This window comes from Epinephelus fuscoguttatus, linkage group LG13 (genome assembly GCF_011397635.1).
Source record: "Epinephelus fuscoguttatus linkage group LG13, E.fuscoguttatus.final_Chr_v1".
NCBI lineage: Eukaryota > Metazoa > Chordata > Actinopteri > Perciformes > Serranidae > Epinephelus > Epinephelus fuscoguttatus.
In genome coordinates, this window is record NC_064764.1 from 29,546,066 (window position 1) to 29,563,344 (window position 17,279).

At 46.6% G+C, this 17,279-nt stretch overlaps 1 protein-coding gene across 2 annotated transcripts in view; it reads left to right on the forward strand.

Annotated features, from left to right (window-relative positions):
* LOC125899347 (BCL-6 corepressor-like) overlaps positions 1-17,068 on the forward strand; it is a 40,662-nt gene extending 23,594 nt beyond the window's left edge. For both annotated transcript variants that reach the window (XM_049593567.1, XM_049593568.1), the window contains 6 exons: positions 110-409; positions 9,950-10,116; positions 10,797-10,942; positions 14,098-14,175; positions 14,333-14,486; positions 15,861-17,068. In XM_049593567.1, the coding sequence (XP_049449524.1) occupies positions 110-409; positions 9,950-10,116; positions 10,797-10,942; positions 14,098-14,175; positions 14,333-14,486; positions 15,861-16,191 (1,176 nt within the window). In that variant the 3' untranslated portion in view covers positions 16,192-17,068. The remainder of the gene's footprint in view (positions 1-109; positions 410-9,949; positions 10,117-10,796; positions 10,943-14,097; positions 14,176-14,332; positions 14,487-15,860) is intronic.
* The last annotated feature ends 211 nt before the right edge of the window (positions 17,069-17,279 follow it).

Here is a 17,279-nt window from a genome sequence, read left to right on the forward strand (position 1 = left end):
TGTGTAGTCTCATCCATGTGCCCTTGAGTGTCCATGTGTGAACGTGTGTCCCGTCTGCTATGTGGCAGCGGCTGTAACACTCTCTCCCCATCTCTCCCTCTCTCCTCAGCTGAGTGAGCAGCGTGGCGCTCCGAGGAAGGGAGCCGCCTCTCCTAATCATTATCCCTGCTCTCCAGTCAAGCCCTGCTCCCCCGCCGCGCTCTGTCCGCCCTCCCTGCAGCCCCAGGCGAACGGCAGAGGAGCAGGCAGCGTCCCACCACCACCAGAGGCGGCGGCTGCGGGGGTGCACAGGACCCCCCCTGCTGAGCCCCCCGCGGTGCGTCCAATCCCGCCAGAGGCTCGTCGGCTGATTGTGAACAAGAACGCCGGAGAGACTCTGCTCCAGCGAGCCGCTCGGCTGGGCTACGAGGTAATAGGGTTCTTTCAGTGTCGTCCTCTGTCCTCGTCTCCTTCTCTCTTCACATTTTACACTCTTACACTTCATCGTCACTTCCAAATCTTCGCTTCTTAAATTGCACTCATTTTCTCCCCCTACTTTGTTCCTGTCTGTGACTCTGGCAGACTCGGCTCTTTCTTTCTTTCTTTTTTTTTTTTTTTTTCCAAAATTGTCTTTCTCCATCTGATTCTTCTCTTGCATCTGTCCTATTCTTCCTCTCTCCAGCTCACTCTTTTTTGCTTTTTGCATCATTTCCTTCCATTTCACCCGTACTCATGCTTTGTTCTCGCCATACTCCATCTTTTTTTGCTCCTCTTGCCCGCTACTCTCTCTTTCTCTGTCAGGTTTCCGCTCTCTCCCTCCCCCCTCTTTCCTCTCAGCACTCTCTTTCTCTTCCTCTCTTTGTGACTCAGATTGTCGCTGGCACCCCTCCTCCTCCTCCTCTCCTCCCCGCGAGCGCACACACACACACACTCCCTCCCCGCGCCTCCCCTCCTCTCTTGCCTCGCTCCGCTCTCACATCTCATTAATTTTCCGTGAGGCGAAGTGTGACACACACGCAGGCACACACACACACACACACACACACACACACACACACACAGAAGCACGTGCATGCGCAGACAGCATGAGGGATCGGTGGGATCATTATACGGAGACTGATGCTCGCTGCCTCTCTCTAGCATCGGGAGTTTTTTTCCTTTCTTTCTTTGTGTGTAGCTGCCGATCGTTCGCTCCTAAACCAGATCCTCTCATTCTCTGCACATACAAGGAAGAATGAGATTGGTGTGTATTCTGCTGAATCTCTCAACTCCCATTGCTCTGAAAGCTTTTAATTAAAGTTGGATGGCCCGCTGTCTCGCTCTCCCTCATCCCTCGTGTTTCTGTTTGTGAGTCTAAACGTTTCTCCCCCCGTGTTGACAGATTTTACAAATTGATTTATTGATCCGAGCGGTTTTTATGCCACTTGAGCTGCAGATTGTGCCATGTGTGTCCACCCTGTCGCTCTCTCCACTTTGATGCTGCGCATGGCGTGATTTTGCCAAGCAAGACATGCTCCTGACATAGCAATCAACCAATCACAGCTTTCTGACATCGTCATTGTGCTGCTCCTTTGCGTCTTTCACATTTCCTTTGTGTTTCCTCAGAGCCAAGATAGATTTCCAAATTGAAATTAATACAATTAAACAAAATCCTCAGTATCACTGAACAAAAACCATGCAAGCAAGTGAAGGGTTAGCGAGCTAGCTTGCTAGGTAAGTTGACTATGCTAATGAGTAAACTTGCCAATAGACAAAAATATTAGTGAGCTAGCTTACTAAGTAGGGCCCTGATCACACAGAAAGCGTTTTAGCGGCTGGAGACGGCTTTTTGTAATTGGTTTCAATGAGAATGAAGCAATTTTGCTTGCGTTTTGTTGCGTTGCATCCTGCCTCGCATTTATGCGCTCTAGGTACCTGCCGTTCTTGAGGGAGCGCTCTGAACTCCTTGAGTTGAAAAAACTTCGTCATCTGTTCTTTCTCCATCTTCACAACAAGAAGTTTACAGTTGGTAAACAATGAGAAACCGGTGGTAGCGGTTGCTGGATACCCAGCAGGTTGTCAAACCTCCCCCGAGTCATCCTGAAATATGGCAAGAAACAGCCATCATCGAGGTGAAGCTCCTTGACCAATTGGTGGTACTCCCCGTAATCCACCCCCTTTTTTAGGGACTCATGTACCCACACAGATCTCTGTTTCTCTGTGCCCAAAAAACTATTTGTTGACAGCCTCCCACCCTCAACCAGAGCTACAGCAAGTACCCTCTGCTATATCGAAGCTAAGACACTTTTGCGTTGTATTTGGCACTCACACCGACACTACTACTGTCTCTTGCTGCCCCCAGTTTGTCTCCGCCAACAATAAAACGTCATCACTGTTAAACACAAAAAGGGTCGACAGAGGAGAATATTAGTGAGCTAGCTTGCTAAGTAGGTATGCTAGGCTAACAAGTAAGCTTGCTAATAGGCTAGAATATTATAGTTGTTAACGTTACTGACGATTTTGTTCAATTGTATTAACTTTAATCTGTAAAACTAGCTTAGCTCCGAGAGAGGCACAGGAGCAGCACACGGATGATGTACGAGGGCTGTGATTGGTTGATTGCAATGTTGATCCAGGAACACGATGGGGATGTTAATCCAGGAGCATGTCCTACTTGGCAAAATCACGTTGTGCGCTATGCTGGCTTTGTGTGTGTGCGTGTGCGTGTGTGTGCACGAGATAATTTTTTATCACCAGCAGAGGTATCTTCACAGAACTGTAAATAGGTGTGGGTATCTTTTGTTGCTCATTAACTGGTTGCTTTATGGTTGTGTGTGTTTGTTGTACACATTTATGATGATGAGGTGTGCGTGTGTGTGTGTGTGTGTGTCCGTGATTATGTGCGAATGTGTGTGAGTCAGAGTGAGAGAGAGCAGGAGTGTGAATGAGAGGTAAGCACTGGGAGTATAATCGCGTTCTAATGGCCCTCTAATGTGCCGTGGTGACTGTGGTTAGCAGTGGCGGCGGCTGTTTTTCTCCCTCGCTCGCACACACACGCACACACACACATGGGCGCGCACACGCACAGGGTGCAGCGCGGCAGCAGCAGCAGGGTTCAGTCAGCCGTGTTGGAGAGAAGCCGGCTCGTCTCTCTGATTTATGCGTCTCTCTCGGACGTTTTTTCCCCTCCTTCTCCTTTTTTTTTTTTCTCGTACCCCCTTCGCATTTTTCCCTTCCTGCGCTCCTCGTGTGGAGAGGGAAAGAGGGAGGAGGGAGGGAGAAAACCTGAGACTACACAAACAAGGCGCTGACCGCTGCGCAAACAACACCCCCGCCTTCCCCTTCTCCCCCACCTCCCTCCCTCCTTTCTTTCTCTCCCTCTCTCAGGAAGCTCGTCTCTCACTGCCTGTGTGTGATAAGCCTGGGGCAGACCCCTGGGGCTCACACACATACACACACACACTCATACACACAAGGACGTGCGCAGAGAGACACACCAATTTATGCATACCGCCCCACACACACACACACACGCTTGCATACAAGCCTGTAGACGCACAGAGCGCTTGTCTCACGCTGGTGTTTTAGCGCCGCAAGCTCTGGGCTTATCACACACAGGCAGAGAGATATGAGGGCCTGAGAGACAGACACACACACACACACACACACACACAGCTCACATGCTGATTATGAGCACACACACACACACGCACAGAGACACACTTGTTATGACCCAGTACGCACATGCACAGGCATCCTGACGTGTTCCTCTCCATATGCTGCACACAGCGACGAGTCTCCGCACTCGCTGCTGTCGCCCACACACACAGACCTGCACATGCAAATTCAGAATCACCTCATGCACACACACACACACACACACACACACACACTGCCACTCGTGCTCACTACAAACACACACAGAGAAACAGCGGTTGTTGCCCTGTGAGCTCATGCACAGGCATCCCTTCTCGTGTACAGACCTGCACATGCAGAATCACCTCATGCACACATGCATGTAATTTAACACACGCGCACTACTATTCTGCGCTGTTCCCGATGCCCGGCCGACACTGTGCATATTTCATGTTCGTTTAGTTTTGCGATCCGTGCCTCTGCACATGAAAGCCCACTCTCTCTTTCTTCCTCCCCTCCCTCGCTCCCCTTTTATTCTCTCCCTCTCCCTCGTCTGCCTCGCTCTCTGAGCATTTGAAATGGTAATGAGGAGAGATTCTGCGGATGTCTTCATCCTTCTCCCCCTCGTGCCGGGGCCCCTCAGCTCTAGCCATTGAAAGCTCAGATAAAGGTGCAATCTGTCATTTATTCTCCTCACATGAATCACTTCTGATTTTCCTCCTCAAATCCGTGTATGATCCGAGCAACGAGGAAAAACCAGATTGCATTTTTTTAAGGCCCAGTCAGACCAGAACTGGGATCGCAAAAATTTTGGACTGAATTAGTGACAATTAGTGTATTTGCTTGTGAAGTAAATCCGCACTGACGTTTCAAGTTCATCTTTGGTGAACGCAAATTTGCGCCTTTGACCAATCGCAATAACAGTCGTGACAGTGCTGACCTTTGGGGGAACAGAAAATAATGCTATTAACTGAAGACTGAGACACAATGTCATAACGAGTCATATCATTGAACGGAGACTGTGTCATTAAATTAATCTGCAAGTCGTTAGTAGACTTACTCGGCCTCAGAACTTGCTTTTCAAAAACTTGCTCAAATTCAATGTGAAAACACAACAAAAACCTAGTCTATCTTTCATCCTCATACACCGAGTGTATCCACAGAGCACCTGAGCAGAAACCATCATTTAATTTCTAACACAGTCTGCTGTAACCCTCCAACACCACAGCTGTAGTTAGATCACACACATGCCTTTTCCCATAGATCCCAAGGGGTCAGAATAAGATATCATTAACCTATTGAACTGTATACACATTACTCTGTTCTGCCAAAGTTTCAGAGTAGAAATGCATCATGGTCTGTAGTCAGTCGAGACACCATGGGTGATGCAAAAACATTCCCTTGAATTAACCATTTATAACTTAAATATCCATTTATTGCCCAAGCTAGCTAGCTTTCTAACTGGTGGCAAGCCAGCTACCTTGATGTGCTATTTCAGCCGGCTGGTGCCATCATGTTAGCATCAGGCTAGCTACAGTATCTTGTAGTATGTTAGCGGTTCTCCCGCCAACCACAATATCTTGAGATGCAGTGGGTAATTCAAATACGTCCCCTTAAATTAACTTATTAATTTAAGTTATAATTTTAACTTTATTATTCAGTTAGCAACCAAACTGGCTAGCTTTTTATCTAGTGGCAATCCAGCTACCTTGGTTAGCTATTCTGACTACCATAATGTTAGCATCAGGCTAGCTATAGTAGTGGGTAGTATGTTAGCTGTTCTCTCCCCAACCACAATAGCTCGAGCATTAATAAATTAAATTAATTATTTTATTTTTTCTGTAGTTATTTTTTGGTGCTTTTTGCCTTTATTTGAGAGGCATGAAAAGGGTAGAGAAAGGACTGTGGGTGGGATCAAACAAGCAAGGACACAGCCTTTGTATGTGGTGTGCCTGCTCCACCAGTTGAGCTAGTTGGTGCCCAAAATTTACCACTTTAATTTAGTATCCAGTTATCGACCAAGCTAGCGAGCTCTCTAACTGGTTAGCTCACTGATGGCTCGGCAGATAGCTTAGTAAATTATTTTGGCTGGCTAGTTCCATCATGTTAGCATCAGGCTAGCTACAGTAGTGTGCAATATGTTAGCAGTTGTCTCGCCAACCACAATAGCTTGAGATACAGTAGGTGATACAAACACATTCTCTTGAATTTACCATTTATTTTTTTCTAAAGGTATTTTTTTGGTGGTTTTTTTTGTCTTATTTTGATAGGACAGATATAACCCGCAGCCACTGCAGCAAGGACACAGCCTTTGTACATGGGGCGCCTGCTCTACCAGTTAAGCTAGTGGGCGCCCCGAACCTACCATTTTAGAAACTAAGCTAGCTAGCTTTCTAACTGGTTGTTAGCTTGCTGATGGCAAGGCAGCTAGCTTGGTATACTATTACGCCGGCTAGTGCTGTCATGTTAGCATCAGGCTAGGTAGGTATAATAGTGTGTTGTATGTCAGCGGTTAGCTCGCCAACCACCGCTCAGTAACTAGCCACATGAGTAGTCACTTTCTTTAACCTGTATTCACAAGGTCATTTGAATGAATTTCGCAATACAAATTTTTGGTATGATGAGACAGCAGAACAGTCAGGTTTATTATTTGGTTTGTGTGTAGTGTTAATTGAGCGTTAATTACGTGGTACAGGTTATTGGCTGGAAGCGAGGCGTGTATTCTTAACAAAATATATATATAAACAGGTTATTATTCCGTAATTTGTCTTTATTCTTCAGTTGGCTAATCACACGTGTGTGCGGCAGTGTGAGATTAATTAAATCTATCTGAGATCATCGGAGGCCACCTCCTCCAGCTTCCTCTGTTACCCCAGCAGTCAGTCAACAGCAGGCCGGCTTTTATACACACACATTCTCATCATACAAACAAACATCCACACGCTTCACTTGTCTTGGCACGCACCAACTCCACTGCTTTGACTTTTGACTCTTCGTCGTGCAGGGAAAGCCACACATCATGCATCACCTGCACATGTTGTACGCATTTATATATATATATACACACGCATACACACACACACATCTGTTGTATTTTAGGAGTATACAAGGCAGTGCTGCAAGGGGTTAAATGTCTGAGTGATGCATTGATTGCAGGCGAGCGCAGGGAAGCATTCTAGAGAGGGAGATTAGAGGACGGAGGGAAAGAGCAAGAGAGAGGAGGGGGGAGTGGTGTCTCATTTTACTGCGGAAGAGTGTGTGTGTGTGTGTGTGTGTGTGTGTGTGTGTGTGTGTGTGTGTGTGTGTGGCGGGAAGCCGGGACTCTCGTGCTAAGCTCCTCGCTCTCTCCCAGCGATATTAAACACGGCTCCGGAGGTTTAGCGCTACGCCTCCTCCACAGCCACACGCACACACTCACGCACACACTCAGACATACTCGTCAGCAGCACAAAAATACACGTACACACACACACACACACACACACACATACACACACACACACACACACACACAGGCAAGCTGCATATCGACACTCTACCCGTCAGTCTCTCCAGCACTTGCTCTCATTCACTCACGCAGACAGACACACACACACACACACACACACACACACACACACACACACACACACACAGCGAGTGGAATCCCCCAGAGGGGAGCTTCGGCACAGCGCTCCTGAATCTCTCTCCAGCAGGCAAACAGAGTGTTGGCAGCGAGTGAAAACCAGTTGGAGCGCTGTCCCACTCCCCCTCGTTTGTCTTTCTCTCTCGCACTTTTTCTTGCTCACACTTGCTCACTTCTTTTCTCTCGATCCCACTTTCCACTTATCCCCCCCTTTTCCCTCATTGTCTCTCTTTCCTCCGATCATCCTCCATTCACTCCTATCACGACACCAACCCACTTCGCACTACCACTGCCACCCACAACACCCCACCCTTTCATCTGTTGTTATTATCAGCTGCAGCCCAGAGGACAGCCCCGGCAGATTTCATCCACAGATTCATTAATCTGTCATCTGTTGGGGTGTTGCCTCTCTCCTGTCCCGTTCTTCCGCCCTCTCTAGCCCTCTTCTTATCCCACTGTCAGCCTGTTTTCTCTCCGTTGCCTGCCTTTCCTTCCCTTGTCCTCCCTCCATCCGCCCTGCACTGAAAGAGGGAGAGAGATAAATACTTGGACTAGACGGCAGGCTAGAATTAGCATAGAAATGGAAGTTTGGAGTCATTCCCCAGGTTCAGATGAGCAGTTTTCCTCCCCTCGGCACAGGACTGTTAGCAGGACGGAGTATGAGTTGTCTGGATGTATGAGGCTTGCATTCACCTATATATAAATATATATATGACAAAATACATAAAAATTTGGTATTTTCATTTTTTTTCCTTCTGCCCAGTCGAACACTAAGGCTACACTGATTTTTGCTATGTTAACACCTGGCATCCACACTGCTCCAGTGTTTCTGAACACCTAAAATAAAGACATTTGAAAATGCTGTTGTCCTGTTTTAGATCCTGTTTATACGACACCGGTGCCTGAAAACACAATATTTTGAAAACGCGTTCCAGAGTGCAGTGTTTTGGAAATCACACCGTCTCCGTTGTCATGTCATTCCTCTGAAAACGGAGACTTTTCACACATGCACATTACGGTTCCAGTCACTAGGCATGCGCGAGAAAGTCGACCATCACAACAACAATGGCGGACCCCCGAGATCTGTTTATGCCTCTCACTCTATTGAATTTATCAATGCTTCTCCAGCAAAGTGTAGATTTACTGTAGCAACTCCATCTTGCTGTCTGTCAGACAGACGTGCGGTTGCCATTTTGTTCTATACATCCCCTCTCTGCGGTGCAGTGCGTGTTGTTTCATTACAAAGTCACACTGCCAACTACTGACCTGGCATGTATACTACAGCGTTTTTGCTCATTTTTGCCAATCAGTGTGCACGGCGATTGTTATCAAAACGTTGTCGTCTAAGGGTGGACGTTTTTTCAATACGAGAACGAGAAAGATTCCATTTTCAGCCGATCAGTTTCGTTTAAACATGGCCTTAATTTCAACACTCAAGTTTGCGTTTTAGTCTGGACAGACGAAACCAGATTTTTTAAATCGGTTAAGCAGACACTCAAGATCGCTTCGTGATCACGTGTGAAACCAAAACATCAAAGCTAAGCGTGGTCAGGTTGTAAACATTTATTTCTGCTAAAAAGTCGGTCATTTGAATTCGGGGGGGGGGGGGGGGGGGGGTATGGGGATTGACTGGCTTCTGGAGTCAGCCTCAAGTGGCCATCAGAGGAACTGCAGTTTTTGGCACTAACATGTTAGCTTCATTTCTGTGCCCCTTCGTGCTAACGTGTCACTGTTTCCACCGCCTCACGCTCTTGTTACTTTAGACTAGTTTGACACCTCCACTTTGTCGTTGGTCCAGGCAAAGAAATCTCTGGTCTTACTTTTCGCCATTGCTGTTCTTCCTCAGCAGTATAATATGCCCTTGGTAACTAAGCAACCAACCACAGAGTAGATAATCTGCTTCGTGTTTACACCGGCATGTGCATGCCCAGTGTACGTGATTGTCAGGTGTGTCAATATGGACAGAGGTTATTTCAGAAACGATGCTAAAACGGTCGTGTGAACTGACATTTATTCTAAAACATTGTCTTATAATGGAAACACATTAGTGTGGATGTAGCCCGAGCTGCATATCCACACAGACACAAACAGGCTCAGACAGGCCCCGTATCAACACGCTGCTGGACTGCTCCCTATCTTCTCTGTCTCCCCTCTGTTTGGTAGCAGCAGACGCCGCTCCAGTCCAATAAAAACCAGTCTGACTACTTAGTGCTGGATGCCCAACTGTCACAGCCCTAGACCAGAGGAAACGCTTCCAGCTCTTGAGCGCCTCTATCAAATCTCTTTGTTCCGCTTCCATTATGCTGTGTTCAGAGCCCAACCATCGTAACTGGCTGCCACAGTGGCGTCCAGGCCCAACCGTGGCACACAGACACACACATTCACACACTCATACATGCACAAGCAGAATCTGGCAGGCTAAATACAGTTGAGTCACACTTAGTCTCCTCGATGTGTTTTGGCGCCAGCTCTAGTATTATGGAGCATTTGTGTGTGTGTGTGTGTGTGTGTGTGTGTGTGTGTTTGTCCAGCACAGGAACACACTCAGTTCCTCCTTTCCCTAATTTCTCTCCCACAGGAACTGTAAAGGGAAGGACTGTTTGCGTATGTGTCTCCTCAGTCTGACTCGTGTGTTTGGTCTTGTGTTGCTTGGGTTGTCGCCACACATAAATCCACACACACAACCTCACACACTAAACCCTACTCTCCCTCTGTGTTGGCTCTCTTCAGGAGGTGGTGCTGTACTGTCTAGAGAACAGAGTATGTGAGGTGAATCACAGAGACTACGCCGGTTACTGCGCCCTCCACGAGGCGTGCGCCCGCGGCTGGCTCAGCATAGTCCAACACCTGCTGGATTACGGGGCCGACATCAACTGCAGTGCACAGGATGGCACCAGGTAGACAAACACACACTCATGCATATGCACACACAATCACAGAAACTTGCATAAACACGTCTCCTGAGCACAATGCAAACACGACTGTGGCTTTTTCTACAGGCCCTAATAGGGCACGCCAGGACTTAGTCATCTGTTAAGTCACTTCAGTTTGCTCATAGCAAAATTTCTGGGATTGATTTTTTTTTTTATATTTGCTTGGCAAGAGCAGTGATTTGAGAGATTAGCTGCAGTTTTAAATGGGAAAGGCTAGTGCTCTCATTGCTGCGTTATTAAAGTTTACAGTAGGGGGTCTGTTCTGGGAAACTGTGCACAGGTCTTAAAGGCGCATTGTGCTGCAGCTTTTATTAAACCATTACAAGATTTGCAACATTCATGGTATCACAGATACATAGGTGAGACCATTGCTAAGAAGAGTGGGCAGTCTTTGTAAATCTATAAAATATATTTCACCTTCTGGATATGCACATGGAGTCATTATTAGGGACGTACATCTGACGAAGTAGTTTATGGGTCAACTTAAATTTGAGAAATTCTACCAGTGACAATACAGCTGAAATTAATAATATAGTTTTAATTCAACACAGTGCATTTTTAAAGACTAATTTGTTGCCCCTACAGATGTTGTCAGCGCAGCTCCATGTTCTTGTCAAAATTAACATACGCGTGTGTGTGTCTAGACCGATTCACGACGCTGTGGAGAACGACCACCTGGATGTGGTGCGAGTCCTGCTGTCATACGGCGCTGACCCCACCCTGGCCACGTATTCTGGCCGTGGCCTGCTCAAGATGACCCACAGCGACAGCATGGAGCGCTTCCTCACTGGTAAGATCCCTGCTGGCTTTTCTACCTCGTCATAGACACAGTTTAGTCAGGAAGTTAGAAATTCTGAGGTCCACATCCTCACCCTGGTTTGATTTGTTGGATCAAATGTCATTTCCTGGCTACAAAAAAGTGAGGACGGGGGATGTGAGGAACTCGTTCCCTTTTGAAATAACAGTAATGACATCTGATTAAAGAAATAATGCCTTTAGAAAATCACAAATGCCTGCTGTCCAGGATGTCCTGTGTCAAATACAGCACGTCTGGAATACAGTTAGTTTTCGCTGTAGTGTGGACACTGTATCTCTTGGGAATTTTAAAATGATTTCTCTGAAATGATTGGTCCTAAAGGCGTCATTCACACTTGTTTTGACATGTAAGGGCTTGTTTATGCTCAGTGTTAGGTAAGGAGAGGGACAGAGCCTTCTGTTTGTACTTTGCGTTTATTATGTCGTTATTTGTACACGTTTTCCGAAAGCTTATGGATACAGATGAGACAGAGCAGCACCATCGGAAATCATAGAGGTATGTAGAGTAGAGTTCAAGTGAGATGCGACTGTAGGAGATAATTAAGAAATTTAAATCATGGCGGAACGTAAACAAACAGGTAAAATATAATAATATATAGTAAAAACGGTGAAGAGAATTCTCCGTCCACATGTCGGGATGTATCTAATGGCTACACAGACCACTGCTGTCTGCAACAGTGGTTCAAATTGGGTCGTCGGTCCTCTCTGATAGTGAGTGACTATCAGAATGCACATTCTGTTTCAAAGTGTAGGGAATTTGCGGCTTTTAAGTGCCTCTTCACTTTGCATGAATGAATAATGGACAGCTACATAACAGAGACGGCAAACTAGCTTGACGACATGGCCAAAGTGAATATATTAAACTACGTGGACCTTGAACTAATGACTAAGGAGAAATCTGGACCCCGTGGCTGGACCAGTTGGGAACCACTGGTCTACAACGCTGCCTCCGTTTAAAGTTGCAATATTACAACCTTCTGTACCGCTGCCTCGTTTGTTGTTGTCGGAAACTTTGCCCTCTAGTGCCGTTTATTATAAAGGATGCATGGAAATATGAGGGCAGTGATGCTTACAACTTATAAAACAGACGTACCTACTTATGTACGAAAAGGGATATAAATCAGCCTGAAGACCCTCCCCCAGAGACGGGTGAAGCTTGTGTGTCAAACATCCAAATGCTCAAAAGCAGCGACTGCACAGGATGCACATGCATGGTTTAAGGCTGGTTTTGTTGCGTTTGAGAAAAGGCGTACAAATATCAGGCGCACAGTTCTAACAGTTTGTTGGTGAAAGTTACACACGGTCTCGAAGTATCATTTTCTTGCACCTTAAGTCACTAAAACCCCCCCAAATCCCTCGACAAACATTACCTATTTTAGAGGGGATTACGGTTTCTTTACCTAAACTGTACAATACACTAACATTGCGCTGTTAACTGTTTTGCAATGACTGCAGTCGCTGAAAGTTTATTCCATAGTGCAGACAGTGGAATGCAAAAGCCAGAAAATTTGAGTATTAATGTGCCCTTGACCACAAACCGTACAATCACAGATGCTGGAAAAAGAGTGAATTAAAATGAGATCAAAGGGGTTTTTAGACAGCAGGTACACCAGAGGGTGGATATCGAGGTGGGGCGAGAGTAAATTGCTGTAAAGATCGGTCAGCGATCGAGTTCCCACATGCCCCAGTCTTGGCTCAGTCACTGTTTGCTGTTCTTTCAATGCTCTGACCTCTGTGCAACCTGTTGGTATGAGTCCCTCTCTGTAAATCCTCATCCTCCACCTCCCAACCGTCGCTACAAGACATGCCTGTCTCTGTCATCCTGTTTCCCCTCCAGCACCCCAACCCCCACCCCACCCCTCCCTCCCTCGACCACCTGTTAGACAGGGAGTCTCAGCCCGCCGGGGTGCGTGCTGCTGCCTCTGAGCTCCTCTATCTGGTTACTTAGCAACGCCAACTGTGTTTGCTCAGCGTACGTGCGGAAATGGGCTTCGCTCTGGCTGGAGGTTTTGTATGCGTGCATGTGAGCGCCTGAGTGTGTCTTTTCACAAGGCTGCCTAGCTAGAGCCTGACGTGGGTCTGTATTTGGGCCGTGAATGTTGAGAGGGCCTGTCTGAGTGTTTGCAGTTAAAGTCGAGACAACACGGGTTTGTGTACAGGAGGAGGAAATGAAAGCATACACAGGGGCGCACGCTTCCTCTGGAGCCAGCTGCTTAATATTACATGAACATCCAGCTAGTTAAAAGCGATTATCTGAGACACAGCGGAGGCTTCGGTGGAGGAGACGAGACGCAGGAGAGACAGCACGTCAGGGTAAAAACGAACAGGTGTAAGTTCACGGTTGGCAGAAGGGTGAGCAGTTTTAGTGCAAAAGGGAGATTTATATGTAGACGGCTGGAAAGATGGTGTTGAATTTTGAAGAGAGCGTGGACGGATAGATCGATGGCTGCAAGATTGACAGAGCAGGGAGCGAGGGAGATCGAGCACCGGAGAAAATGAGCGAGAGCGAGCGATTGCTGCCCTCCCTCCACCTGGTCCCACTCATCTGGAGGCCGTTAATCCCTCCAAACACACGCCAGACGCCCCACGCCTCAGCGCTGGCACAAAGCCCAGCTCTCACTCTGTGCATGTGTGTGTGTGTGTGTGTGTGTGTGCGTGCTGAATACACACTTTGCTCTCGCTGTGTGTGCTTATCCAGCTCCCTCTGCTTGTTTGTTTCCAGCTCGCTCTGTGTGTGTGTGTGTGTGTGTGTGTGTGTGTGTGTGTGTGTGTGTGTGTGTGTGCGCGCGCGGACTCAGCGACTGTGTGTGGTTCTTGTTTGATTCCTGGCAGCCCCGCTCTGAACTGAGCCAGCTCTAACCCAGCGGAGACAGTCGCTCTCCTCCCCCGTGGTACAGCCGCTGGCCCCTGACCATCAGTGCCCCACCACCCCTCCTCCCCCAAAACATTTGCTCTGTTTGTTTCTCTTTTCTCTCCTGACACCGCCCCTCCTCCTCCTCTTCTATTTTACTGTGCTCTTTATCCATTTTTCTGCTGTAGTCTTAAAGGGCAATTGTATTTTGCCTCGTTGCCTGTCCCCGGGGCTCCAGCTCTTGTGTAACCGGCTCTGCTCCTCTCTCCTCTCCATAGATTATTTTGCTGACCTTCAGGGCCGCTCAGATGACGACCCGGGGCTTTATTGGGAATTCTATGGCAGCGCTGTGTGTGGTGAGTACTGATCAGCGGTCCTGTTTGTTTTAGTGCTTACAAAGTCTTTATTCTTCAGACATCTTTAATGCCATCTAGCTTTGAGCGATGCGTGTCTTTTACAGTAATGTGGATGCTTGCTAAAAATGTTTTGTGTGTTTTTATGTGTGTATTTCAGAGTCAAACGATGAGGGTGGTATGTACGACATCCTGGCTGACCCTCCAGGCCCTGAGGATGAAGATGAGGATGATAAACGGGAGGTGTTTGAGTTTGAGTTCTCGGACCGACCTCTGCTGCCTTGCTACAACATCCAGGTGTCCCTCTCTCAGGGGTAAGCTTCCATCTCAAGAGCAGACTCTCATTAGGGGGTCATGGAAAACCAGAATAGTCATGAAATTCTACAGTCTAATTTTCCAGGCCTGGATCCTTAAAAGTTTTGGAAAAGTCTGTGGATAGAATTCCATATAATATAACATTAAGGGTGCTTTCACACCTGCCCTGTTTGGTTCGGTTCAATCGAACTCAAGTTCATTTGCCCCCGAAGTGCGGTTCATTTGGGCAGGTGTGAACACAGCAATCACACTCAGGTGTGCACCAAAACAACCAGACTGAGACCTTCTTGAAGAGGTGGTCTCAGTTTGGTTACAAACAAACTCTGGTGCGGTTCGTTTGTGGTGAGAACGTGTTCTGACCTGGATGTGAACCAACTGCAGTCACATGACACATTGTTTGGGTTAAACACGAGCATGTTACAGTCCTGGAGGATTATTAATGTGCACCTCCTCCTGTACTGCCTTAATATGCACATTCAGCACATCCAATGCATCAAAACATTGTTTTCTAGTTGGAGCCGCGCCTCGTTTTCAAACTGTATGCTTTGACTAAAATGAACAATGACAGCAATATAGTCCACGATGAGCAGCACTAAAATCAACCTGCGTAGTTGTCCCTCCATTGTGACATTAGAAAGTGTCACATTTATCTTGCAAGTGTACTCTTCTTCAACGTTTGCTTTACTTCCTGGATTTTTCCCACATGGAAATTCTGACCAATCAAGAGCAGCTTTCTCACACAAGGCATTTGATCATGTCTGTTTGTAAATGCTGCCGTAAGAACATGAACCAACTCTAGGCAATTATACAACTTTGGAACAAAATTTGTCCCTGATTCAGACCAAAGCAAGACAACTCTAGGTCTGAAAGCACCCTGTAGCTCTTGACGTAATGTGGCTCTAATCTGCTTTGACGTGTGAGTGACATTTTGTTTACCATCATGTACGTTTCTTCACCTTCCCCTGTGTTGTCTCTCCCTATATGTTTGCCAACTAGGTGGAATTATGTTTGAATAGTTTGAATCCGATTTGTTTGAATAATGCCTGGCAGGTGGGGCAAGGAAAATACTGTTGTGACAGTGTGATTGAACATGAATCTCAAAGTTTCCAGGACACACGGCACTGTCTGGGAGCGCTACTCCTTCATGTTTGCGAATCGCCTACAAAAATTAAATTACATTTGGAGTAAAGTGCGCTACACAATTCCGTCCGTGTTATATGTAGTGAATAAGTCATGATATTTTATTGTAGGTCCTTTAAAAAAGTCAATTAAAAGAAATTTTGTCCATGAAAATGTGTGGGAACCCTGGCATTAAAAAAACTTGCCTCTCTGTCGACCCTCATTTCTAAACATTGTTTGATTTCCTCTTTCAGGCCGAGAAACTGGCTGCTACTGTCCGACGTCCTCCGCCGGCTGCGGATGTCCGGCCGCGGCTTCCGCCAGGCCTTCCCCCACATGGAGGTGGTGACGGTGGCAGAGGCTGAGTTCTACCGGCAGGCCTCTCTGTCGCAGCTCTTCTCTTGCCCGGAGGAGCTGGAGGGCTTCCACGCAGACAGCAAGGACCTGCTGGACCTGGTGGAAGACAGCGCTGAGCTGGCCGCCCTTCTGGGCTCCACACTGGAGTGCCTGGACGACCGCTGGGACCACCCAGGGGACAAACTGAAGGACAAAATCAAGGCTATTGGCAAGTTGGGCTCATCCTGACCCCTTGTGCCACTAAACCCGGACCTTGATCCTTACCGACTGCAGTTTGCTTTAGAACCACGCAGGGGTTACGATGATATGCCTTAGCCTGACTCTTAGTTCCCACGCTGCTCTGGACCAGCACTGTACAGATGGACTGACCTGCTGGCTGACCGGGCTGATCAGACGTTTCCCTCCGTTAACTGAGGATCAATTTGAGACTCAGTAGGCTTAATAATGGTCTTATTTTTATAAATTAATATATGTATAAATAAATAAATAAATAAATATATATACATATATATATATATATATAGAAATACAGAGATTTTTTTCCGTTCGGATGTTGCTCACGACGACTCCTGAGAGATTTTGTATGGCAACAGAGTGCAGTCGTGTTGTCAGCGGTTGGATGGAGTGTGTGAGCGCGCAGCACATTGTGCATGTGTGTAGCTGTACAGGATAGTACGAGGCTGTGCTGTTGAATGTGGTATTTGTGTTCATAGGAAGCACATGATGTCCTGTTTTTTTTTTTTTCCTCCTCTCCTCAGACTTTAGCGCTGGCTTGAGCCTCAGGGGCTATTCTGTTGTATCTTTTTTTTATGTTCAAATTTTGCTTCCTGTTTAGTCTGTAATTTAACATGCAAAACTACAGAATTGTTTGTATAATAAAGTTTTAAGATAATGTTGATATTTACCCTTCGGCACAGAGCTTGTATATAACAGGGAGGCTACTGCAGTAAAGTAAATTTTGGTGTGTTCATTTTTGTTTTAACTTTGTAATTAAAATATCTCATAATTTGTATTTATATTTTACAAAAGAAGTTGCTTTAAAATAAATATACAAACTGCAAGATGAAACAAGTGTTCCGCTTTTCTGTTTTGTCAGTGTTGAATTAAATCGGGCTGTGAGAACTGGAGTTTGTGCGGCTGCTCTGTCAAATTAAATCTCGCCTCATTATTGTAGCTGCTCCTGTGTGTGTGTGTGTGTGTGTGTGTGTGTGTGTGTGTGTGTGTGTGTGTGTGGCCGATGTGTGAAGAACACAATCCTATATTGCCATCTCTTGGATTATTTTTGTATTGTAGGCATCATGCAATTTATTGCTGCA